The sequence below is a fragment of the Protopterus annectens genome, chromosome 7.part0 (assembly GCF_019279795.1).
Source record: "Protopterus annectens isolate FY-2018-M chromosome 7.part0, PAN1.0, whole genome shotgun sequence".
Classification (NCBI taxonomy): Eukaryota; Metazoa; Chordata; order Ceratodontiformes; family Protopteridae; genus Protopterus; species Protopterus annectens.
In genome coordinates, this window is record NC_056739.1 from 403,993,965 (window position 1) to 404,012,429 (window position 18,465).

At 43.8% G+C, this 18,465-nt stretch overlaps 1 protein-coding gene across 1 annotated transcript in view; it reads right to left on the minus strand.

The window, feature by feature from the left end:
- The window catches only part of LOC122805962 (zinc finger CCCH domain-containing protein 11A-like), a 1,052,395-nt gene that overhangs the window by 376,702 nt on the left and 657,228 nt on the right, over positions 1-18,465 (minus strand). Inside the window, exon 17 of the mRNA XM_044076203.1 lies at positions 16,003-16,384. Coding sequence (XP_043932138.1) covers positions 16,003-16,384 — 382 coding nt within the window. The remainder of the gene's footprint in view (positions 1-16,002; positions 16,385-18,465) is intronic.

The window sequence follows — 18,465 nt, forward strand, 5'->3', positions numbered from 1 at the left end:
CTCATCCACTAAAGCAGGTCCTGCTTGTAGGAGTTGGTTATTCGAATCTTGTAGTCCAGGGGATGACAGTTTGGGAACCACTGACACAGAAGGCGCCATTGCAGAATTCGCATATGTAGCTTTGCTAGTGGCACTATTGGAATTGACGCAGCCATAGAACCTAGGGCTTGGAGAACTTGTCTTGCAGGGACCGGTGTTTGAGAAAGATTCACTCTGATCTGAAGCCTCAATCGATGGAGTCTGTGAAGAGGGAGTGATACCAGACAGGACCGAGTATTGAACACTGCTCCAATGAACTCTATTTGTTGTGTAGGGATAAGATTTGATTTCTCTCAATGTATCGTTATACCCAACAATTTTGCCAGAGAGAGAGTATGTTGTAGCGCAGTTACCAGAAGATGCTTGGTGGGGGCGGTAAGAAGCCAGTCGTCTAGATATGGAAACACCCAGAATCTTTTTAGTTTCAAGTGAGCTGTTACCACTGCCATGCATTTTGTGAGCACTCTGGAGGCTGTAGAGAGACCGAACGGCAGGGCATGGAATTGGTAATGACTGGCTCCTAGCCGGAAGAGAAGCAGACTTCTGCAGCATTTGTTCATCTTGATGTGGTAATATGCATCCCAGAGATCTATCGGGCATGTCCAATCGCCTTCTCTTAAAAAGGGAAGGATGGACTGAACCATGACCATCTGGAATTTGGTTTGGGTGACAGACTTGTTTAAGCTACTGAGATCCAAAATGGGTCTCCAGTCCCCTGTCTTTTTTGGCAGCAAAAAGAATCTCAATTAAAATCCAGATCCGCACTGGTCTGGTGGGACTGGTTGGAAGACTTTTTTTGAGACATCTTTACAATCTCTGAAGCTGCTGCTTCCCTTTGACTGGGTGGAACGTCGGGAACTTTTCTTGGAAATTTTGGCTGATAAGAAAGGGGAATGGTGTAACCTCTGGTGATAATATTCTGCATCCAACGACTGGTGGTGATAGAGTGCCAGGCAGGTTGGTGCAGAGAGAAACGACCCCGACTGCTTCCAGAGTAAGCAATCAGGCCGCCCCTCAGGAGCGCTGATAAGACTGTCCAGACAGAGAGTCCCTTGGAGCCTTGATTGTGAGTTTCCCCTCTGCCTCTATAGGGATGTCTTCCAGAATTGCTACCCCTCCCTGCCTCTGGAAATATCATCACCACGTGTGGCATGGAAAAGACCCTGAGATTTCTTATACTACATTTTCCCACTCCTCTGACTCCTGGAGAAGGTATGCTGAGGGTTGGAAAACCGTAGGCCTATGGCAGACAGGGTTTTTCCGTCTTGCTTGCATCTGGCTAGCGTGTCCTTCACTTTGGAGAGGGATGACGCTTCGATGGGAGCATTAAGAAAGGAAGACTTGAAGGGATCCGCGAGGTCACAGATACGCATCCAGGCATGACGTCTCATAATTCCCGAACCCACTGCTCTAGCCGCCACTTTAGTCCCGTGTGAGAGCAACCTCATGGATGAGTTGGATATGGACTCCAGGGTTGCTAGCTGCGAGGCCACTTTGTCCGTGACCTCATCAGACAACTGTCTTGCGAGTGTCCCAGAGAGTTCGGAGATCAAGTCTCTCTGGAGCCTTGTAAAATGTGCCAAATAATTCAGGGACCGTATAGCAAAGGTCCCTGATGAAAAAACAAGCTTCTCAAGTCTGTTGACCACTCGGGACTCCCTGTTAGGCGGGTGAACAGCGGAACTTTCCTCAGCCAAGTCCTTTTTTGTGACCACCACCACCATGGCATCAACTGGTAACCATTTGGACCAGTGCGGATTCTCAACAGGAGGGGACAGAATTTTGTCTGGTCTCCGACGGATCGCCTAAATGGAATCAGGGTTCTTTCACATATCCTGCACGACGAGCTGGATGAGCTTGTCATAGGCAGGGTCACCCAAGAGGTAGATGGCCAGGCATGAAAAGTCTGCATGCACACGGACTCCTCAGACGAAGGGCTGGAGTGCTTCCAGTCACCCCTCTGTTTCAACATCTCCAGGATGTCTCCTAAGGAGAAATCATCAGGAGGTGACCGTGGGGACCCTTCACCATCATCGTAGTCCATGTGTTCTGTTAAAGACTCCTCAGGCAAGTCCACGTGCTTCCTCTTGCACGTTTTCTTTTGAGTGGGCTCCTCAGTGGGGGGTCTCTGAGTAGGACTCGGAAGAGTGGGTACCCTGAACAGGCGTGTCCTGCGGCTTCTCAGTCCAGTGTCCCGGTGGGGGGGGTGGTCTGTGACAGCTGCAGCTCAGGGGGTGAAAACTGGGATTCTGACATCATAGGAGTGCTACCAGAAACAAAAGCTCTCTCCATCGTGCAGAAGGCAGGCCCGCCTGAAAAGTGATGGAAGCCTGGAACCGAGAAAGGCAACCTCGGGACCGGGGTCACACCCCACTCCGATGGACCCGCCCCCAAGGTTGGAGCCTCAAGATCGGCACGGATGTAGCCATCGGCACCGAGGAGAAAGTCAGCACCATACTTCGGGCTGACACGCCCGTCCCGCAATCCCCAGATTGAGGAAAGACCTGTTCAGCGGGAACCAAAGACCAAAGGGACAAACTCTGAGCCAGAGTGAGGTGCACCACAGGCGCCGAGGTGGTGGGTTCCAAGAAGGATGTCGGAACAGAAGGCTTCAGAACTGAGATGGTCGGAGTGTAAGATGGAGTCTGTGGATAAGGCAACCTAAGTCCAGCAGGCGGATGGGCTAAGAAAGTGATGTAATCCCCTTGGCTACCAACAGCTGGTCCACAAGACGCACCACATCGTGTTCTGAAAGGCTCCTGGTGGATCTAGTGGATACTGCAGAAGGGGAGTCAGGACGTTCAAGAAATGGGACAGTATCGAGTCCGTGGTGCAAGGTTTGCTGGCACCGAATTCTCTAGTTTTGAGACTGGAAGCAAAGGGGTCAGAACCAGTGAGGTCAGTACAACGCTCGGTGCCAAAGTGGCACTCAGAGCCGAAAGGGTCGGTTCCAAAATGGAACTGAAGTTGAAGTCGAAGGAGTGCCCTGAGCCAAAGTAGCTACAGGTGCCGAAGTCAAAATAGGCGTAGTAAGACCTATGACCGGTGCTGGAGGCAGTGCCTGAGCCAATACAGGAGTTGGTATCGAAGGTTTTGAGATGGCCGGAGCCGAGGAAGTTGGAGCCGAAGAGGCAGATTTATGCTCCGATGATAACTTAGGGACCTTAGATTTCCCAGATTTGCTCTGATCACCTAATGGTAAAGAAAGAACACAATGGGATCTTTTTTTGTCCTTAGAAGGAGGGGTAGAGACCGCCATCACAGAAACGGCCTCTGAAAAGGGAGACTTAAGTAACCCCTTCAGAATGAGTTTATTTTTGCGCTCATTAAGAGTGCGTTGACTGAAACTTTGACAAATATCACATGGAGGCTGCACCGAAAGGTAGGCCACTCCCAAACAGTATAAACAGTCATCATGCAAGTCATTGTTAGGTAACTTGCTCTTACAAGAAGTAGAATGCTTAAAGCCAGGGGTACCTTTCTTATCAACATTTTAATAGAAAAGGATACCACAACTAACTGTATAATCCAACAATAATGAAGTCACTCAGTTCAAAAATCACAAGAAAAATACCATTATTACAACACACTGTAAAAGAGAAGAAAGCCAAACACCTGAATAAAGATAAAGGCTAACAGACTGAGCAAGAGAAAACAATACCAGCTATGGTATTGAAGAAATACCACAAGGGTAAGGGGAAAGCCCGTACCGACAATGGTACTTAAAGTTTACCAAAGGTAACAACGGGTAGAGTGAAAAATATATGGTTAGACCGAAGAAAAGACACTAGCAATACTAAAGGTTCAGTAAAATATGAAGATATCCAAAAACTTTTACACAAATATCAAAAAAGATTTTACTTTGCTGAGAGCTCGGCTGAAACATTGCTTTACGGCTACGTGGCAAACGAGATCTGAGGTAACAGGGAGAAGGACATTCTGGGTAGAGACTTAGCTCGAGAGTTTTTTTTGCTGGCGCGAGCTTGGTAATAGGTAGAATCCACCAGGGAAGAACATCATATCTACCTCTTTTGCTTTTGTGAAGGGGTGGAGCTACTTGAAAGGCACACCTCTTGTAGAAGTGAGGGGAAGGTCCTTGCAAACAAGATTAGACCAATAACTTAAAAAATTCCCAATCTTCGAACATATCACTCTCTAGATGTCATCTGAAAACAGAAGACATGCTTGTAACGTCTTGCAGCAGGAAAGAACAAAAATGGAGACAGCAAAGGCTGCTTGCGCTTTTCTAAAGAGTTCCACACAAACTTGCTCTGAGTGGGGAAGATACCACAGACCTCTGCCAGCTCCAGAAATCAGGCCAGAAGGATAGATATCCACCCGAGACAATTTCTTACGTACAACACATTACAATGCAGCAGTGATTTTTATGATAAACGTCTTCATATGCCAGATCAAGCTGCTATGCCCAGAATATGACAAAAAAGTAAACAATTTCTCCTGACAAATCATTAAGATGCAAAAGTGAAACTACTATTCATATCTATGGTACCTTTTAGGAGTACAGCCAGCATCCCTGGGTTGTCCAAAAAGTATCAATGAGGTGACTTGGTCTGAGTGGTCCTTTTCCAAGGAAAAACATGAAGGGTCTAAAACAGCTTATCATAACTACTTCCAGAACACTGTGGCCCTTTCTGAATGTTCTCCATGGAACTGTTGACCCACCATGCTCCAATTAAACTTGCAAATGTAGTTTAAAGTGCAAATGCAGACATTTTCTTCAAATCCAGTCCAGCACCCTACTTCTCATATCATTTAGGAGTATACACAATCCTGGAACCACATTACAGTGCCTTGTAGCTTTCAATGAGACAACCACTGATTTGTCTCTGTTTCTATATATGTATTTAGAGGCCTTTTTGACCCTATAAAACCCATGAAAGAATAGCAGAATCTGATGCATGTCCAATCCATTTGGAAATTGTTTGTTTGAGATTGCTTTTCCCTGTACTCCAGCAGCATAGGCTACAAGCAGTTGGTCAGACTGTTGAGGCATGAATCTTATGGAAGAATATGAGAGACCAGTATGAAACATTTAGTGCTGCCTTGGCCAGTCTGAGCTATCAAAATGCCTGTTGTTTGTTTCTGTTTTGATCTTCAGTATCACCTGGTCAGCAGTGGTAGAGGAGGGAATGCAAATTCCAGCTGAGGAGAGCATCCCGTTTCCAGGCTAGAGGATGGTGGGTCCTTGTATCAGCTTGTCGCCAGTACATTGTCCTTTTGCCTGGCACAAACTGGGAATGCAGATGTATCTTCAGACGAATGCATCATAAGTGCGCCCTCCATGGCGCGCCTCTGGCCTGTTGTAATTATTTGACTGCTTTGTTCTTTTTGTTGAGACAAGGTTTGTTTTTGAGATGACTTGTTTGAGCCCACCACAATTCTCTTTGTAGACATGGAATTCTCTGGATTCGTCCTTAGGCTTTGGCTGTGTTGGGACCATAAGCTTTTAAATACCATTGCAGCTTTCTAGGGGGATGGCAGAAGTCTTTTGACTTGAATGCTGACTGGTGTATCCCAAGGCCTGTAGTAATTGAATGACATAGTCAAGTTTTGCTATCAAGGTTTGTTGCTGAGAATTGATAATGCTCTGTCCTGCAAAGAAATCTGAGGTATCTTCTGCAGCTTTGTCTGACTGGGACATTGGGCCCTATGAAATAGTTTCTTCTAGATCCACAGGCCTTAAAGAGAAGAGATGTTTGTGTCAGGGACCCTATAATATCTGTCTGGCTTGACAGGAGCAGGAGGTCCTCAGAGGTGTGGGACTTCACGAAGAAAAAAATCCTCTGGAGAGAGGCAGAGAATTGATTCCTCAGCATCAGAGTCCTCATAGGCCTGGAAGGATTCTTTGAGACCCCAAGAGAAATAAGATCTGCAGCAAGAGACATGATCTGTTTATCAGAAGAAGGGGCCTGGGTAGATTGAGTTAGCGAATATGTTTAAAGCGGAAAAAGTCTCCCTGCAAATTCTGCCCTGATTCGCGCTTTTTAAAAGCAAGCACAGCAGCAGCACAGCCGAGACGCAGGTGGTCTGGGGGCCCAGGCAAGAGGCAAAAAGAGAATAAGTCCTTATGAGTGTTGTTTTACACAAGACAAAACAATTATTAACTTTCAATTTGTTCTCTGACATCGCTGAGGCAAGAAAAATCCCCAATGGGGCTGATACTACAGCCGCTCTGACGCCGGAGGAGAGGCGACATACAGCGACGCACTGACCCAGACTTTCTGCCTGAGGCAGGACAACCCATATGTTATGACTGCAGTTGCACTCTTGAAGGACATCTTGTTAGTTTTTGGGAAAAGACTGCTGCAGATCAAGAACCAAGGATGCAAACTTAAGGGAATACCAAGAGGTACTGTTAAGGGTTTGTGTTAATAGATTCCCAACAGATCCAGGTAGCATTTGTTTTTTTCATTTTGATAACCCTTACAGTCGCTTCTGTAGCAGAGAGTATATACTCCCCAAAGGAAGAACGGGATGGATACAAACAACAACGCAAAATATAGAGATATAACCACCCCTAAACACAGCCAAAAAAATATACAATTAGATGAACAATGTGAACGTTACATAAAAAACTCTATTCACAGAGTAAGCACTTTCATGTTATAACTCGCTTCATCAGACCACATCCAGATTAAGTAAAACAACCACTTGTATACAATGACATCATCATGAACACTCAAATAAACCACATCATGAGCATTCAAATAAACCAATCTCATCAAACAGCATTTCATGTATCCAGGTTACAAACAAGCTAGTTTAAATGAACACGTTTCAATGAACCCAAAGGTTAAGTCACATAGACTAAGAAGATAGATGATTTGTAAATTTCATGAGATGCAATGTTTTTAATCAATCAATGAGCTTGTTTGTAAAGTACAGTTTTGTACCTACCATAAATGTAGATGTTCGAGTGTTCACACTGCTGCAGTCATCACACTTGGGTTATCCTGACGTCAGGCAGTCCCGCAGTCAGCCAGAGTTCCAAAGTCTTGGTCCGGCGTCGGTTGCTGTCGCTTCTTCCCTCGCGTCAGTGCGCCAGGGGTATATAAGAGGAATCCGACTCCATTTTCTTCAATTTTTCTTGCCCCAGATGTCAGGTGCCCCCAAGTAGGTAGGCAATACATATTGCTAATAAAACATATAAAAGGAATACCTACAGTTACAAGCAAATACACCACAAAGGTTGTACAGGATAGAAAAGGTATAGAAAAGTTCAGCTAGGTCAGTGGGGGTGGACGGAGGGTAACCTGGACTGCAGCAGTGTGAACACTCGAACATCTACATTTATGGTAGGTACAAAACTGTACTATGTTCATCGTGTTACACTGCTGCAGTCATCACACTTGAGTTGAATCCCAAAGCTAAGGATGGGTGGTGGAACTAAACAGGGTTTGGAGAAGCTAGTAGGCCCTGCAGAACTGCAGTGGCAAAGCCAGCTCTGGTTTTAGAGTATAGAGGTAAGTGATATTGCTTGGTGAAGGTGTGCACTGAACTCAAAGTTGCAGCCTCCAAAATATCCTTGGTTGGTATCCCTCTGAGGAAGGCTGTTGATGTTGCTGTAGCCCTGGTGGAATGGGGTCTAATGTTACCAGGTACAGGTTTCCCATGGTGTGTGTAGCAGAAATGGATACAATGTCCTATCCATTTTGAAATGGTCTGTTTTGAGACAGCCTTTCCTTGTGATCCTGCAGCATAGGATATAAAGAGCTAGTCAGATTTTCTGAAAGCCTTAGTTTTATCCAAGTAGTAACGTAATTGCCTGTGAATGTCCAAAGAGTGTAGGAGCCTTTCCCCTTTGTTCTGGGGGTTTGGATAAAAGGTGGGCAAATGAATGGTTTGGTTTAGGGCCACACTGGATACCACCTTTGGCATAAAGGAAGGGTTAGTTCGTAAAGTGACTCTGTCTTGATGAAAAATGATGAAAGGCTCCACTGCCATTAGGGCCTGTAGCTCTGAGACTCTTCGTGCTGAAGTTATTGCTAGCAGGTCAGTTTTCCATGATAGAAACTGTAGATCAGCTGTAAAAGCTGGTTCAAAGGGCGGTAGTGTAAGTTTTTCCAAAACAAAGTTGAGATCCCAAGTTGGTGCTCTCCGGGGCGGTCTTATGTTCTTAGCCCCTCTAAGGTACTGTCTTAGTAATGGATGTGAAAATATAGGAGGATCCGTGTTGTATCGAGCTGAAATAGCTGAGGCGTGGATCTTAATAGATGAAAAGGAAAGTCCTTTGTGCAACATCTCAGTTAAATATTGTAGAATCTGAGGAATATTTGGGACAAGAGGATTTTGGCCTTTAGCCTGGTTCCAGGCGCAGAATCTTTTCCATTTGTCTGAAAAGGCTTCCCTGGTGCTGGGCCTCCTGACCTCCAGAATGACATCCATCACAGCTTTAGACAGAAGTGTTGACTGGTTGTTTAGGTAATTTGCCATGCAGCCAGATTTAAAGTCTTGAGCTGGCTGTGTAGAATCTGATTGTTTTGCTGAGTGAGCAGGTGAGGAATTTGAGGTAAAATCCATGGTGGGCCTTGAGCCATGTTCCTTAGTATTGGATACCAGTGTTGGCATGGCCAGTCTGAAGCAATGAGTATCATTTGTGGCCTCTCTAATCTGGCTTTCAGCAGCACCTTTGCCAGAAGAGGCAGTGGAGGAAAGGCATACACTGTCAATGTTTTCCAACTGAATGAGAGGGCGTCCACTTTCCAAGCTAGTGTGTGGTATGCCCTTGTGCAAAATTTCCGTAGTTGGTAGTTTTGGGGGGAAGCAAACAGATCTATGTCTGGGCTCCCCCATTTTTGAGTTATCATTGCGAATACTTGTGGATCTAGTTTCCACACGTAAAGATCTATGATGTTTCTGCTTAGATCGTCTGCCAATGTGTTTTTCTTTCCTGGCAGGAATTGTGCTTGTAGTTGAACTTGGTAGGTCAGTGCTGTGGTCCACAAGGTCATTGCCTGCCTGCATAGGGGGTAGGAATGTGTGCCCCCTTGCTTCTTTATGTACCACATCACTGTGGTGTTGTCCGTCTTTATTAGGAGTTGTCCTGGATGTAGGAGGTCCTTGAAAGCTGTTAGGGCATTTTGTACAGCTAGCATCTCTTTTTGATTGATATGTAGATGCCTTTGATCTGCGGACCATTTGCCCTGAATACACTGTCCTGCCATGTGTGCTCCCCAGGCATAATCCGATGCATCTGTTGTTATAGTTTGCCTGGCTGTGGGTAAGGTAAAAGGCTGACCCTTGTTGAGGTGACATGCCTGAGCCCACCATAGAAACTCCTGTTGAAGGCAGGGAATGAGTGGTATTATTGTTTCCAAGCTGTGGCTGTGTTGAGTCCATACGCTTTTCAGGTACCACTGTAATTTCCTCATATGCAGTTTTGCATATGGTATTAGTAGTATGCAAGATGTCATGAATCCTAAGGCTTGCAGAATTTTTCTTGCAGGGAGCTGGGTCTTTGTTTGCCATAATTTTGAAGTATTGAGTCAGTTGTCCTTGCTTGTCTGGCGTGAGATAAGCCATCTGGGCCGGTGTATTTAAGCTGGCACCCAGGAATATTATGTCGTGAGGGCACTAGTTTTGACTTCTTTTCGTTTATTGTGTACCCTAGGCAACTTAATAGGTTTTTGACAAACGCCAGATGCTTTAAAAGAATGTCCTTGCTTTCTGCTTGAATAAGGCAGCCGTCCAAGTATGGGTATATTTGAATTCCTCTTTGTCTGCAGTATGCATTTACTGGCGCCAGGCATTTTGTGAAGACCCTGGGTGCAGCAGATAAGCCAAAGGGCAGTGCAGAGAATTGGTAATGGGTTGAACCTGCTATGAATCGGAGGTATCTTCTACAATTTTATGTGATAGGGACATGCAGGTATGCCTCCTTGAGGTCCAACGTTACTAGCCAAGCCTTCTTGCCGAGCATAGGAAGAAGTTGCTGTGGTGTTAGCATCTTGAATTTGGGTACTTTCAGATATGTGTTTAGAATTGAGAGGTCCAGAATGGGTCACCAGGCTTTGTCCTTTCGGGGAACTAGAAAAAGTCTTGAGTAAAATCCTTGTCCTTGCTCCTGTGTTGGAACCTGTTGAATGGCTCTCATGTCTATGAGAGCTGAAATTTGTTTTTGAGCCTCTGCCCATTGATTTGGTGGCAGGTTTGGCATTCCTTTTATCCTTGGTAAAGTGTGAAAGTGGAATCTGTATCCTTGAGATACAATATTTAGGACCCATTTGTCTTTTGTGATGATGTGCCAGTTGTCTGCAAAAAGTGCTAGTTTTCCTCCCAAGGGAGCTGCCAAGAGAGATTTGCTTGGTAGTCTGAGGGGTAAAGTCATTGTGTTTGTGTTCTGATAGTTTGAGACCTGTCTTCTCCTCCTTTTTGGGTTGTGGCACCCCATTGTTGAGGCTGGTAAGAGCCTTGTGACTGACCTCTGCCCCTTGGGCGTCTGTATTTGCCCCTCTGTTGTCTGGCAGAAGCTGGAAAGGACCAGTTTTTGGTTGGCCAATTTCTGCTGAAACGAGGGGGTTGAACCTGCAAAAAATCCTTGACCGTCTGCATAGATTTTGCTATATCCTCCATTTTCTTTAAAACCTCTTCTGAAGGTGCATCCAATAACTTTGCTTTAACATGATCAGGTAAAGTTTGTTCTTTTAACCGAGCATGCCTACGTATGACAGACCCTGTCACTGCTGCTCTACAAGAAGCTTCCAATGAATCAAATCCACACTGCAAAGTATGTTTTCCCACTTGTTCAGCTGCATGCAACAAATCTTGCATTTCCTTGTAATCAGGCTGTTCTGTATGTGTGATCATTTTTTGTTTTGAGACATCAAATATTGTTGATATTTCAGCATGTGAAACTGGCAATTTAAGGCCCTCACAGCTAGAGCAGTTGAGGTTCCCCATCTGTCTAGTGCTCTAGAATCCCTTTCAGAGGGTACAGGATTTTTAGCAATAGAGGCCTTAACCCCTTTGGGACCCTGGGAAATGGTTTCTGGGTCAGCAACAGGGCTTTTATATAGGAATTTGTGTGAGTCAGGGACTCTGTAGTATCTGTCTGGTTTGGCTGGTGCAGGAGATAGTGAATCCGGGTTAAGACTAGATTCTGAATAAACATCATCCACAATGTCTAACACTGGTGGAATAGCAAGTGGTCTGTGCTGGGATAGTAAAAGGAACTCTCGGAGCCTTTTCTTAGAATCAGAGTAAGCCTGGCCTTCCCAGTGGAAATGTTCCCTCATGGTATGTAAAGTTTCCCCAAAAGAGTAGTCTTCTGGGGGAGATGCTGAAGGGACAGACTCTTCAGCATCAGAGTCTTCATAATGGGGAAAAGAGTATTCCTGTTCCTCAGAAGAATCTGAGGAAATTGAAACCTGGTCAGAGGAAGCGTAGTCCTCCCCCTGTCTTGGCCTTTTATCAGGAGGGGGGTGGAAACCCCTGATTAGGGTAATTAAGTCTTCAGCCATCTTAAGCATCTGTTTCTTAGGCATGGGGCCTTGTACTGGAGACTGCTGTACAGTCTTCTTTGCTTTTAAAGGGGTTTTCAGCTTTGCACAGGATTTAATAGTGAGTGTAGTCGGTCTGAAGACACCTTCTGCAACTGAAGGTGTTTCAATTGCACTGGAATCTCCTTCAGCCATTTAGTAGGAAGGGACTAAAGATAAAGGTTGTGGAGGCCTAGCAATCTCCGCTTGGGAATCGGATGCCGCCTGGGGTTATAAATCAGCGGTCGTCAGGGGCTGCGTAGGCACCTCACTGAAAACCAGAGAACCGGTGACTGACCTAGCAGAGGTCTCGGAGTCTGGTTTGGGTCTCGGCTGCCTGTCCTTATCTTTGCGTATTTATGCCTTATGGTCGTCGGTTGCTCCGACAACATGGTATAATTAAATTTCCTACCAAAATAATGTTGGGTGAAATCAAACCGACGTTTAATAGCTTGTTTGTTAAACCTAGCACAAAACCGACAACCTGTGACGTCGTGGTCTGGGCCTAGGCAAGGACTACAATAAGAATGAAAGTCCTTATGAGGTATTTGCTTCCCACAAGAAATGCAATTGTTAACTTTTTCTGACATCGGACTGAGGCAAGAAAAGGTTCCCCAACGGGGTACTTAGCTTTATTGAAGACTTCGGTCTGAAATTCGATTTGAAAATCTCAGGAGTCGGCCGACCGGCACTTGCGAACTGCTTCTGGCACCGCTAGGCTAGAAAGACTGAAGAAAATGGTGTCGGATACCTCTTATATACCCTGGCGCACTGACGTCAGGGAAGAAGTGACAGCAACCAATGCCGGACCAAGACTTTGGAACTCTGGCCCCGACTGCGGGACCGCCTGATGGTAGAATAACCCAAGTGTGATGACTGCAGCAGTGTAACATGATGAACATCCTGGATACGTGAAATGCTGTTTAATGTGATTGGTTTATTTGAATGTTCATGATCATCATTTTATATAACTGGTTGTTTTACTTAATCCGGATGTGATCTGATGAAGCGAGTTATCTTGTGAAAGCGCTTACCCTGTGAATAAACAAGTGTTTTTATGCAGTGTTCACATTGTTCATGTAGTTCTATTTTTTTCTGCTGTGTTTTGGTGGTGGTTATATCTCTATACTTTGCTTCTGTAGTAGGTTTACAGTATCCTCAAGGGAAACATCAGGGATGCCAAAATAAACTGTTTCCTCATTATCACTGTCATAGCTTACTAGTGAGGAAGCAAAGGAATAGGACAGGTCTTACCCTCCAAATGCAGTGCACACAAAAGGATACTTGGCACTGCCTCCTAATAAAAAGGCACTCCTAGAGCAAGTGTTTTGGTGGAATTTGTCTTCTGCATGTATTCTTATCTAATCACTTTTTTTCTAGTAATAACATGGACCTAGAAGTTTTTAGAGTTTCAAAAAAAACTGATTACTTTGGTTTGAAAAATGTTAATCAATTACCTAACAAAAGACAGTTACAAAACTGGGTACTTATCTGTGGAAGTCACTTAGAAGGGAAAGAGGAACTGATGCCAGATACTTATCACAAAACTAAGCAATGGTACAAGTAGCTTCTCCATTTAAACATTACTTATAAGGGGTGCAACAGACCTATTCTCACTGGTAACATCTATAAAAGCTCCAGAAGTCAGCTCAGAAGGATGGGCATCTACTTATGGATACTTCTCATAGATAAAGAATTATACTGAGTAGCGATCCCTGTGATAAACATTCATGATATCCAGCAGCAGGAATCCATTATGATCAAAATCAATCTAATGCAGCACACCACACACCAAACTGATACCTTGCTGTCAAATAGGAGGTGATACAGTATTAACCTTCACCAAAAGGAAATGCAGAAAATGGCAATGTGATAGCTCATACTGCAAGGACAAGGCTCAGGGATTGATGAAAGTGGCCATCATGAACACAAAAATAAAACTTTTGAAAGGATTAGACTGATGTTACCAAAATGTCTGCTGCACAGCTAGTGAGATAAGAAGTGCAACTGTAAGTCAGATCCATTTCCAAAAAGAGTACACAATCCTTGCTTACTGTCTACCTGAAAAAGAAAGAAACAGCAAAAGCACTTTATATTAATAATCTAAATGGAGAAAAGCAAGTACAATGGTCAATAAGTGAAGCAGACATATTTTTTCCTCGCTGCAGCACACTATCAGCTGCTATGAGCTCATTTACTCCTTCACCAGGTCTTCTGGATCCTCTTCAGCTTCCTGAGGGGCGCTACCCAAAATACAGTCTGGGGCAAGTGAGGAGATACAGGACAATGCTGCAGCTACATACTGTTGCTGGGGAGTATGCTCTTACTTCCACTACCTTGCAGAATACTTGCAAGCTCCACAAAAGCTGCTCTTGGGAAGTGTATATGCCTTTCCACTCATGTCCAACTCCTGACTAAACAGTTCACAGCTTATGCAGCACCAAGCTTGAACTCTGCTTACTGCAGCAAGTCTAGGCTTCTTCCCCTCTCTCTAGGATGGCCAAATCAACAACGTCTGTTCAGTCCCACCTTCCCTGTGAAACACTCCTCTCCAGTGACTGTGTCACTAATCAAACATGCGTCATCTGGAGCACAGAAAAGTCTGTACCCCTCTGCACCACATAGCTGAATCCATCTGACTTCTTGGGAAATACGATGAAGAAAACAGAAAAGGTAAATAAAAAAAATGTATATGTATACATATATATATATTTATATATATATATATATTTATATCTATCTATATACACACACAGACACAGGTGCGTGCTGCTTTACTGATCAATCAACATACTAACTCAGAGGTCACACTATAGTGAGAAAGGGCAAATTCCCTTTCCCGACTATACTACGATCTTGCACAACAGCAAAGCCGTCATGCTCGAGAAGCTGACATTTGATCATATGTGCCAGCTTCTTTTTGTGTGTTCGACAACGTACCTGTCAACCATATACATAAATACAGGCACACACACACACACACACACACACACACACACACACACACACACACACACACACACACACACACACACACAGATATATACATATATGCATACAAACACAGATTTATATCATAGGATCACAGGAAGTTACTAAGCTATTGGCCTTGAGGCTCTTGCAAGCCTAGCCAAGAATTCAGCACATGTTCCAACAAGTCAGCACCCTATGCCACTGTCCAGCAGGGACACAGGTGGAATCCCAGGGGTGTATTTTCTGTTCCCCATCCAGTTATCCGGGTTGCTCTTGAAAGGGGTTAATGAGGTACTCTACTTGACGTGGAGAGGGAGTCTATTCCACAATCGGGGAAGTCTCTGGGACACAAATGTGTCCCACCAAGTCCTATTGATGTCACAGACCAGGTTGAGGTTGTGCGTGTGGGTTACGTGAGTGGAGTTGACTTGTGGATATGCAACAGTCCCATCAGGGTGGGGTCTGAGATTGCTTTGTATGCCAGACACAGGTCACCTCTGAGGAGTCTATAGGAGACTGAGTAGAAGGACAGGGCCTTTAGCCTATCTGTGTAATGTAGATGTTTGACGCCTTGGATTCTCTTGGTGAGGAACCTCTGTGGTCTCTCCAGCTGCTGCATATGCTACGTGAGATACATGCCAAAATGCGTCTTATAAGGGAAGAATACAGGGATGTTATGACCACCTTGTCCCTGGATGTACCCTTACTAATGAGGTGGGCTATGTAGAAAGCTTTCCGTACAACGGAGGCAATATGGTGGTCAAAAGTCAGTTTGCTATCAACCTGGGTGTCCAAGTCCCTCACAACTGATTGTGTGTTTAGGACCTTATTATCAAGTTTTCAGAAATTCAAAATTGATATGGTCAAGACTCTATGACACATTTTCTGAACATTTGAATTAAAACAAAAAACATCTACACTTATGCAAGGGAGGATTATATATACCAACTCTGAGATTGCACTCAGTGGGGAAAAGGGTAAATTCCTTAATCCCCACTGTAATGCAATCAACGCTGATGTTTTAATGGAAAATTTTCCCTTTTCCCTACTGTAGTGCAATCTCAGAGTTGGTATATATAATTTGCAGGGCAGACCCCAGTAGTTTTTTTTTTTTTTTTTACATTTGAGTTTTTTTTGGAAACTTGATCATATGGTCTCACCCATATGAATTTCTAGTTTCTGAAAGCTTGATAATAACATAAATCCACATACACATGCGTTCATTTGTTCATTAAATAAAAAACTTGAAATTCAACTCAAAATGTATGCTACACATATTTTTCCTGACATCACACTACCACAAAACCCAGCAATACAATGCTGCCTTGGTACAGGTAACTCACTAAGAAAAAAGACTGCTCATCCAAGGTTTCAGCATACACTCTTGCCTACCGCATATCCCCCAAAATTCTCTTTCCTGTCTATAAAAGCTGTAAGATATAAAAGACAGTCAGACTTTAGTGAATAAGTCTGGATCCAGTGTTTCACATACTTCTTTTCTCTGAGGTCAGTTTGGATTCGTTTGACACACTAGCTACATCTTCAGTATTCTGCAAAGACTGCACTGAAAGCTGATCTATTCCAGGGATTTCACTTGTTTTCTGCACCAGTGATGGTCGAAGAGGACATTTTGTCTCTGCAGGCTTCTCTACAGCTTGCTGTACTTGTGGTGGAACTTGTGCCAACAGTTCTTTTTTTACTGCCACAGGTGGCTCTCTCTTTTGTACCACAGGCAATTCAGCTGGGACCTCCTGCAAGTTTTCATGTTGCTGCTGCTTAGCCTCCTGCAGTCTGCGAAGTTGCTTTTCTCTCATGATGTCTTCAAAACTTTTAACTTGAACTTTTTCACCTGGAATTTCTTTTGCACATTCAGGCTAACAAAAAAAAATAAAGTTGCAGTAAGAAAATTTAAAAGAACAGTAATTTAACATTAATATATTTATTATATGGCTACTCAGTACAAATACAGAATTCCAAACACTACCCAAGAAACCAAAACACATACTGGCCCATCCTGCCGATCACATGACTAAAATTAGCTGTTTAGCCCACATCAGTCCCACACTTGCATCATTTTTACCTTGATTAAAAAGGGTGCAACTATTTTGAAATAGTTCACTTTGCCACTTTAAATACCAGAAAGGATGTTGTTTTTTTCCAGATTACACGTTCAAACAGAAGGATTACTGTAACTTAATTATCCTCATTCAGCTTTGCAGCTTACCGTCTATTTTTTTAGCACTACTCAAATGAAAGAACACTCTTTTTTGTACTTTATTATTATTTAAAGCATTTAAATGTTTAAGAACAAAACATTTAAGAAATTAAGAAAAACTGTAGCAGACAAAATAACAGAAGAATACGAATTAACAATTAAGAAAACAAATTAATGTTATGGAGAAAAAAAAGAAAGCCAGTAACCCAAAGAAGGGGTTGAAACAGACCAAACTAACAAAATACTTCAAGTAACTTCCAGTAAGGGGCCTCTGTATTCCATGCACTGATTTCAGACAGAAGAAAATTTCCAAAGCTCAAGCGAGAGGCAGGGAAAATAAACCTTGTATGACTGTTTCTGAGTACTACAGGAGAGAACCAGATTTTTAAAAATTGATCTAGCGGCAAAAAGTAGCCAGTGCACCTCCTGAAAGACAGAAGTAATGAGAAAGGATTTTTTAAACATGAACAACATAGCTCTAGAATGACCCTTTAACTGAGCCTGTTTTACCTCTAAAAGTCCAAAATAGAGGGCATTAAAGTAATAGTCATGATATAAAGTACAGTTGTGTACACTTACCATAAATGTAGATGTTCGAGTGTATTCACTGTTGCAGTCATTACATTTGGGCAATCTGCTGGCAGGTTGCCCTCAGTCGGCCTGAATTCCAAAGTCTTGGGTCCTGCGTCGCTTGCTGTCTTCCCTTCCATGATGTCAGGTCGTCAGGGGTATAAAACATGCAGCCGACGCCATTTTCTTTAGTTTTTCTTGCCCCCGATGTCAGATGCCCCCAAAAAGGTAGCAATATCATAAATATATATAAATACATGCATCAATATAAACTTTACCTTCATCTACAAGCAAATACACCACATAGGTTGTAGAAGATAGTGAAGGAAAGATAAACTTCAGAATGACAGGGGGATGGCGGGAGGGTAACCTGGACTGCAACCGTGAATACACTCGAACATCTACATTTATGGTAAGTGCACACAACTGCACTATGTTCTTCGTGTTTCACTGTTGCAGTCATTACATTTGGGTAGAATCCCAAAGCTATGGTCGGGAGGCTGGATCAAAACAGCATTAGGTGCGGCTATAAGGCCCTGCAACACTTCAGTGGCAAAGCCTGCTCTGGATTTAGAGTAAAGAGTCACATGATAATGCTTTGTAAAGGTGTGAACAGAACTCCAAGTAGCAGCCTCTAGAATGTCTTTGGTTGGTACTCCTCTGAGAAAGGCTGCTGAAGTAGCTGCAGCTCTGGTGGAATGAGACCTAATGCCCCTGGGCACAGGTTTACCATGGTGTAAGTAGCAGAAACGGATGCAGTGGTTTATCCACTTTGAAACTGTCTGCTTTGAAATAGCCTTTCCTTCTGATCCTGCAGCATATGACACTAGTAATTGCTCAGTTTTTCTTAGAGCATTAGTCCTGCTCAAGTAGAATCTTAGCTGTCTGTGAACGTCCAAGGAATGCAGAATTCTCTCCCCTTTGTTCTGCGGATTTGGATAAAAAGTTGGCAGATGAATTGTTTGGTTAAGAGCCACACTGGAAACCACCTTAGGCATAAAAGTAGGATTTGTCCTCAGAGACACCCTGTCTGGGTAAAATATGATAAAAGGCTCTACAGCCATGAGGGCCTGTAGCTCAAACTCTTCTTGCTGAAGTAATTGCAAGTAGCAGAGCTGTCTTCCATGATAAGAACTTTATGTCAGCGGTAGCAGCTGGTTCAAATGGAGG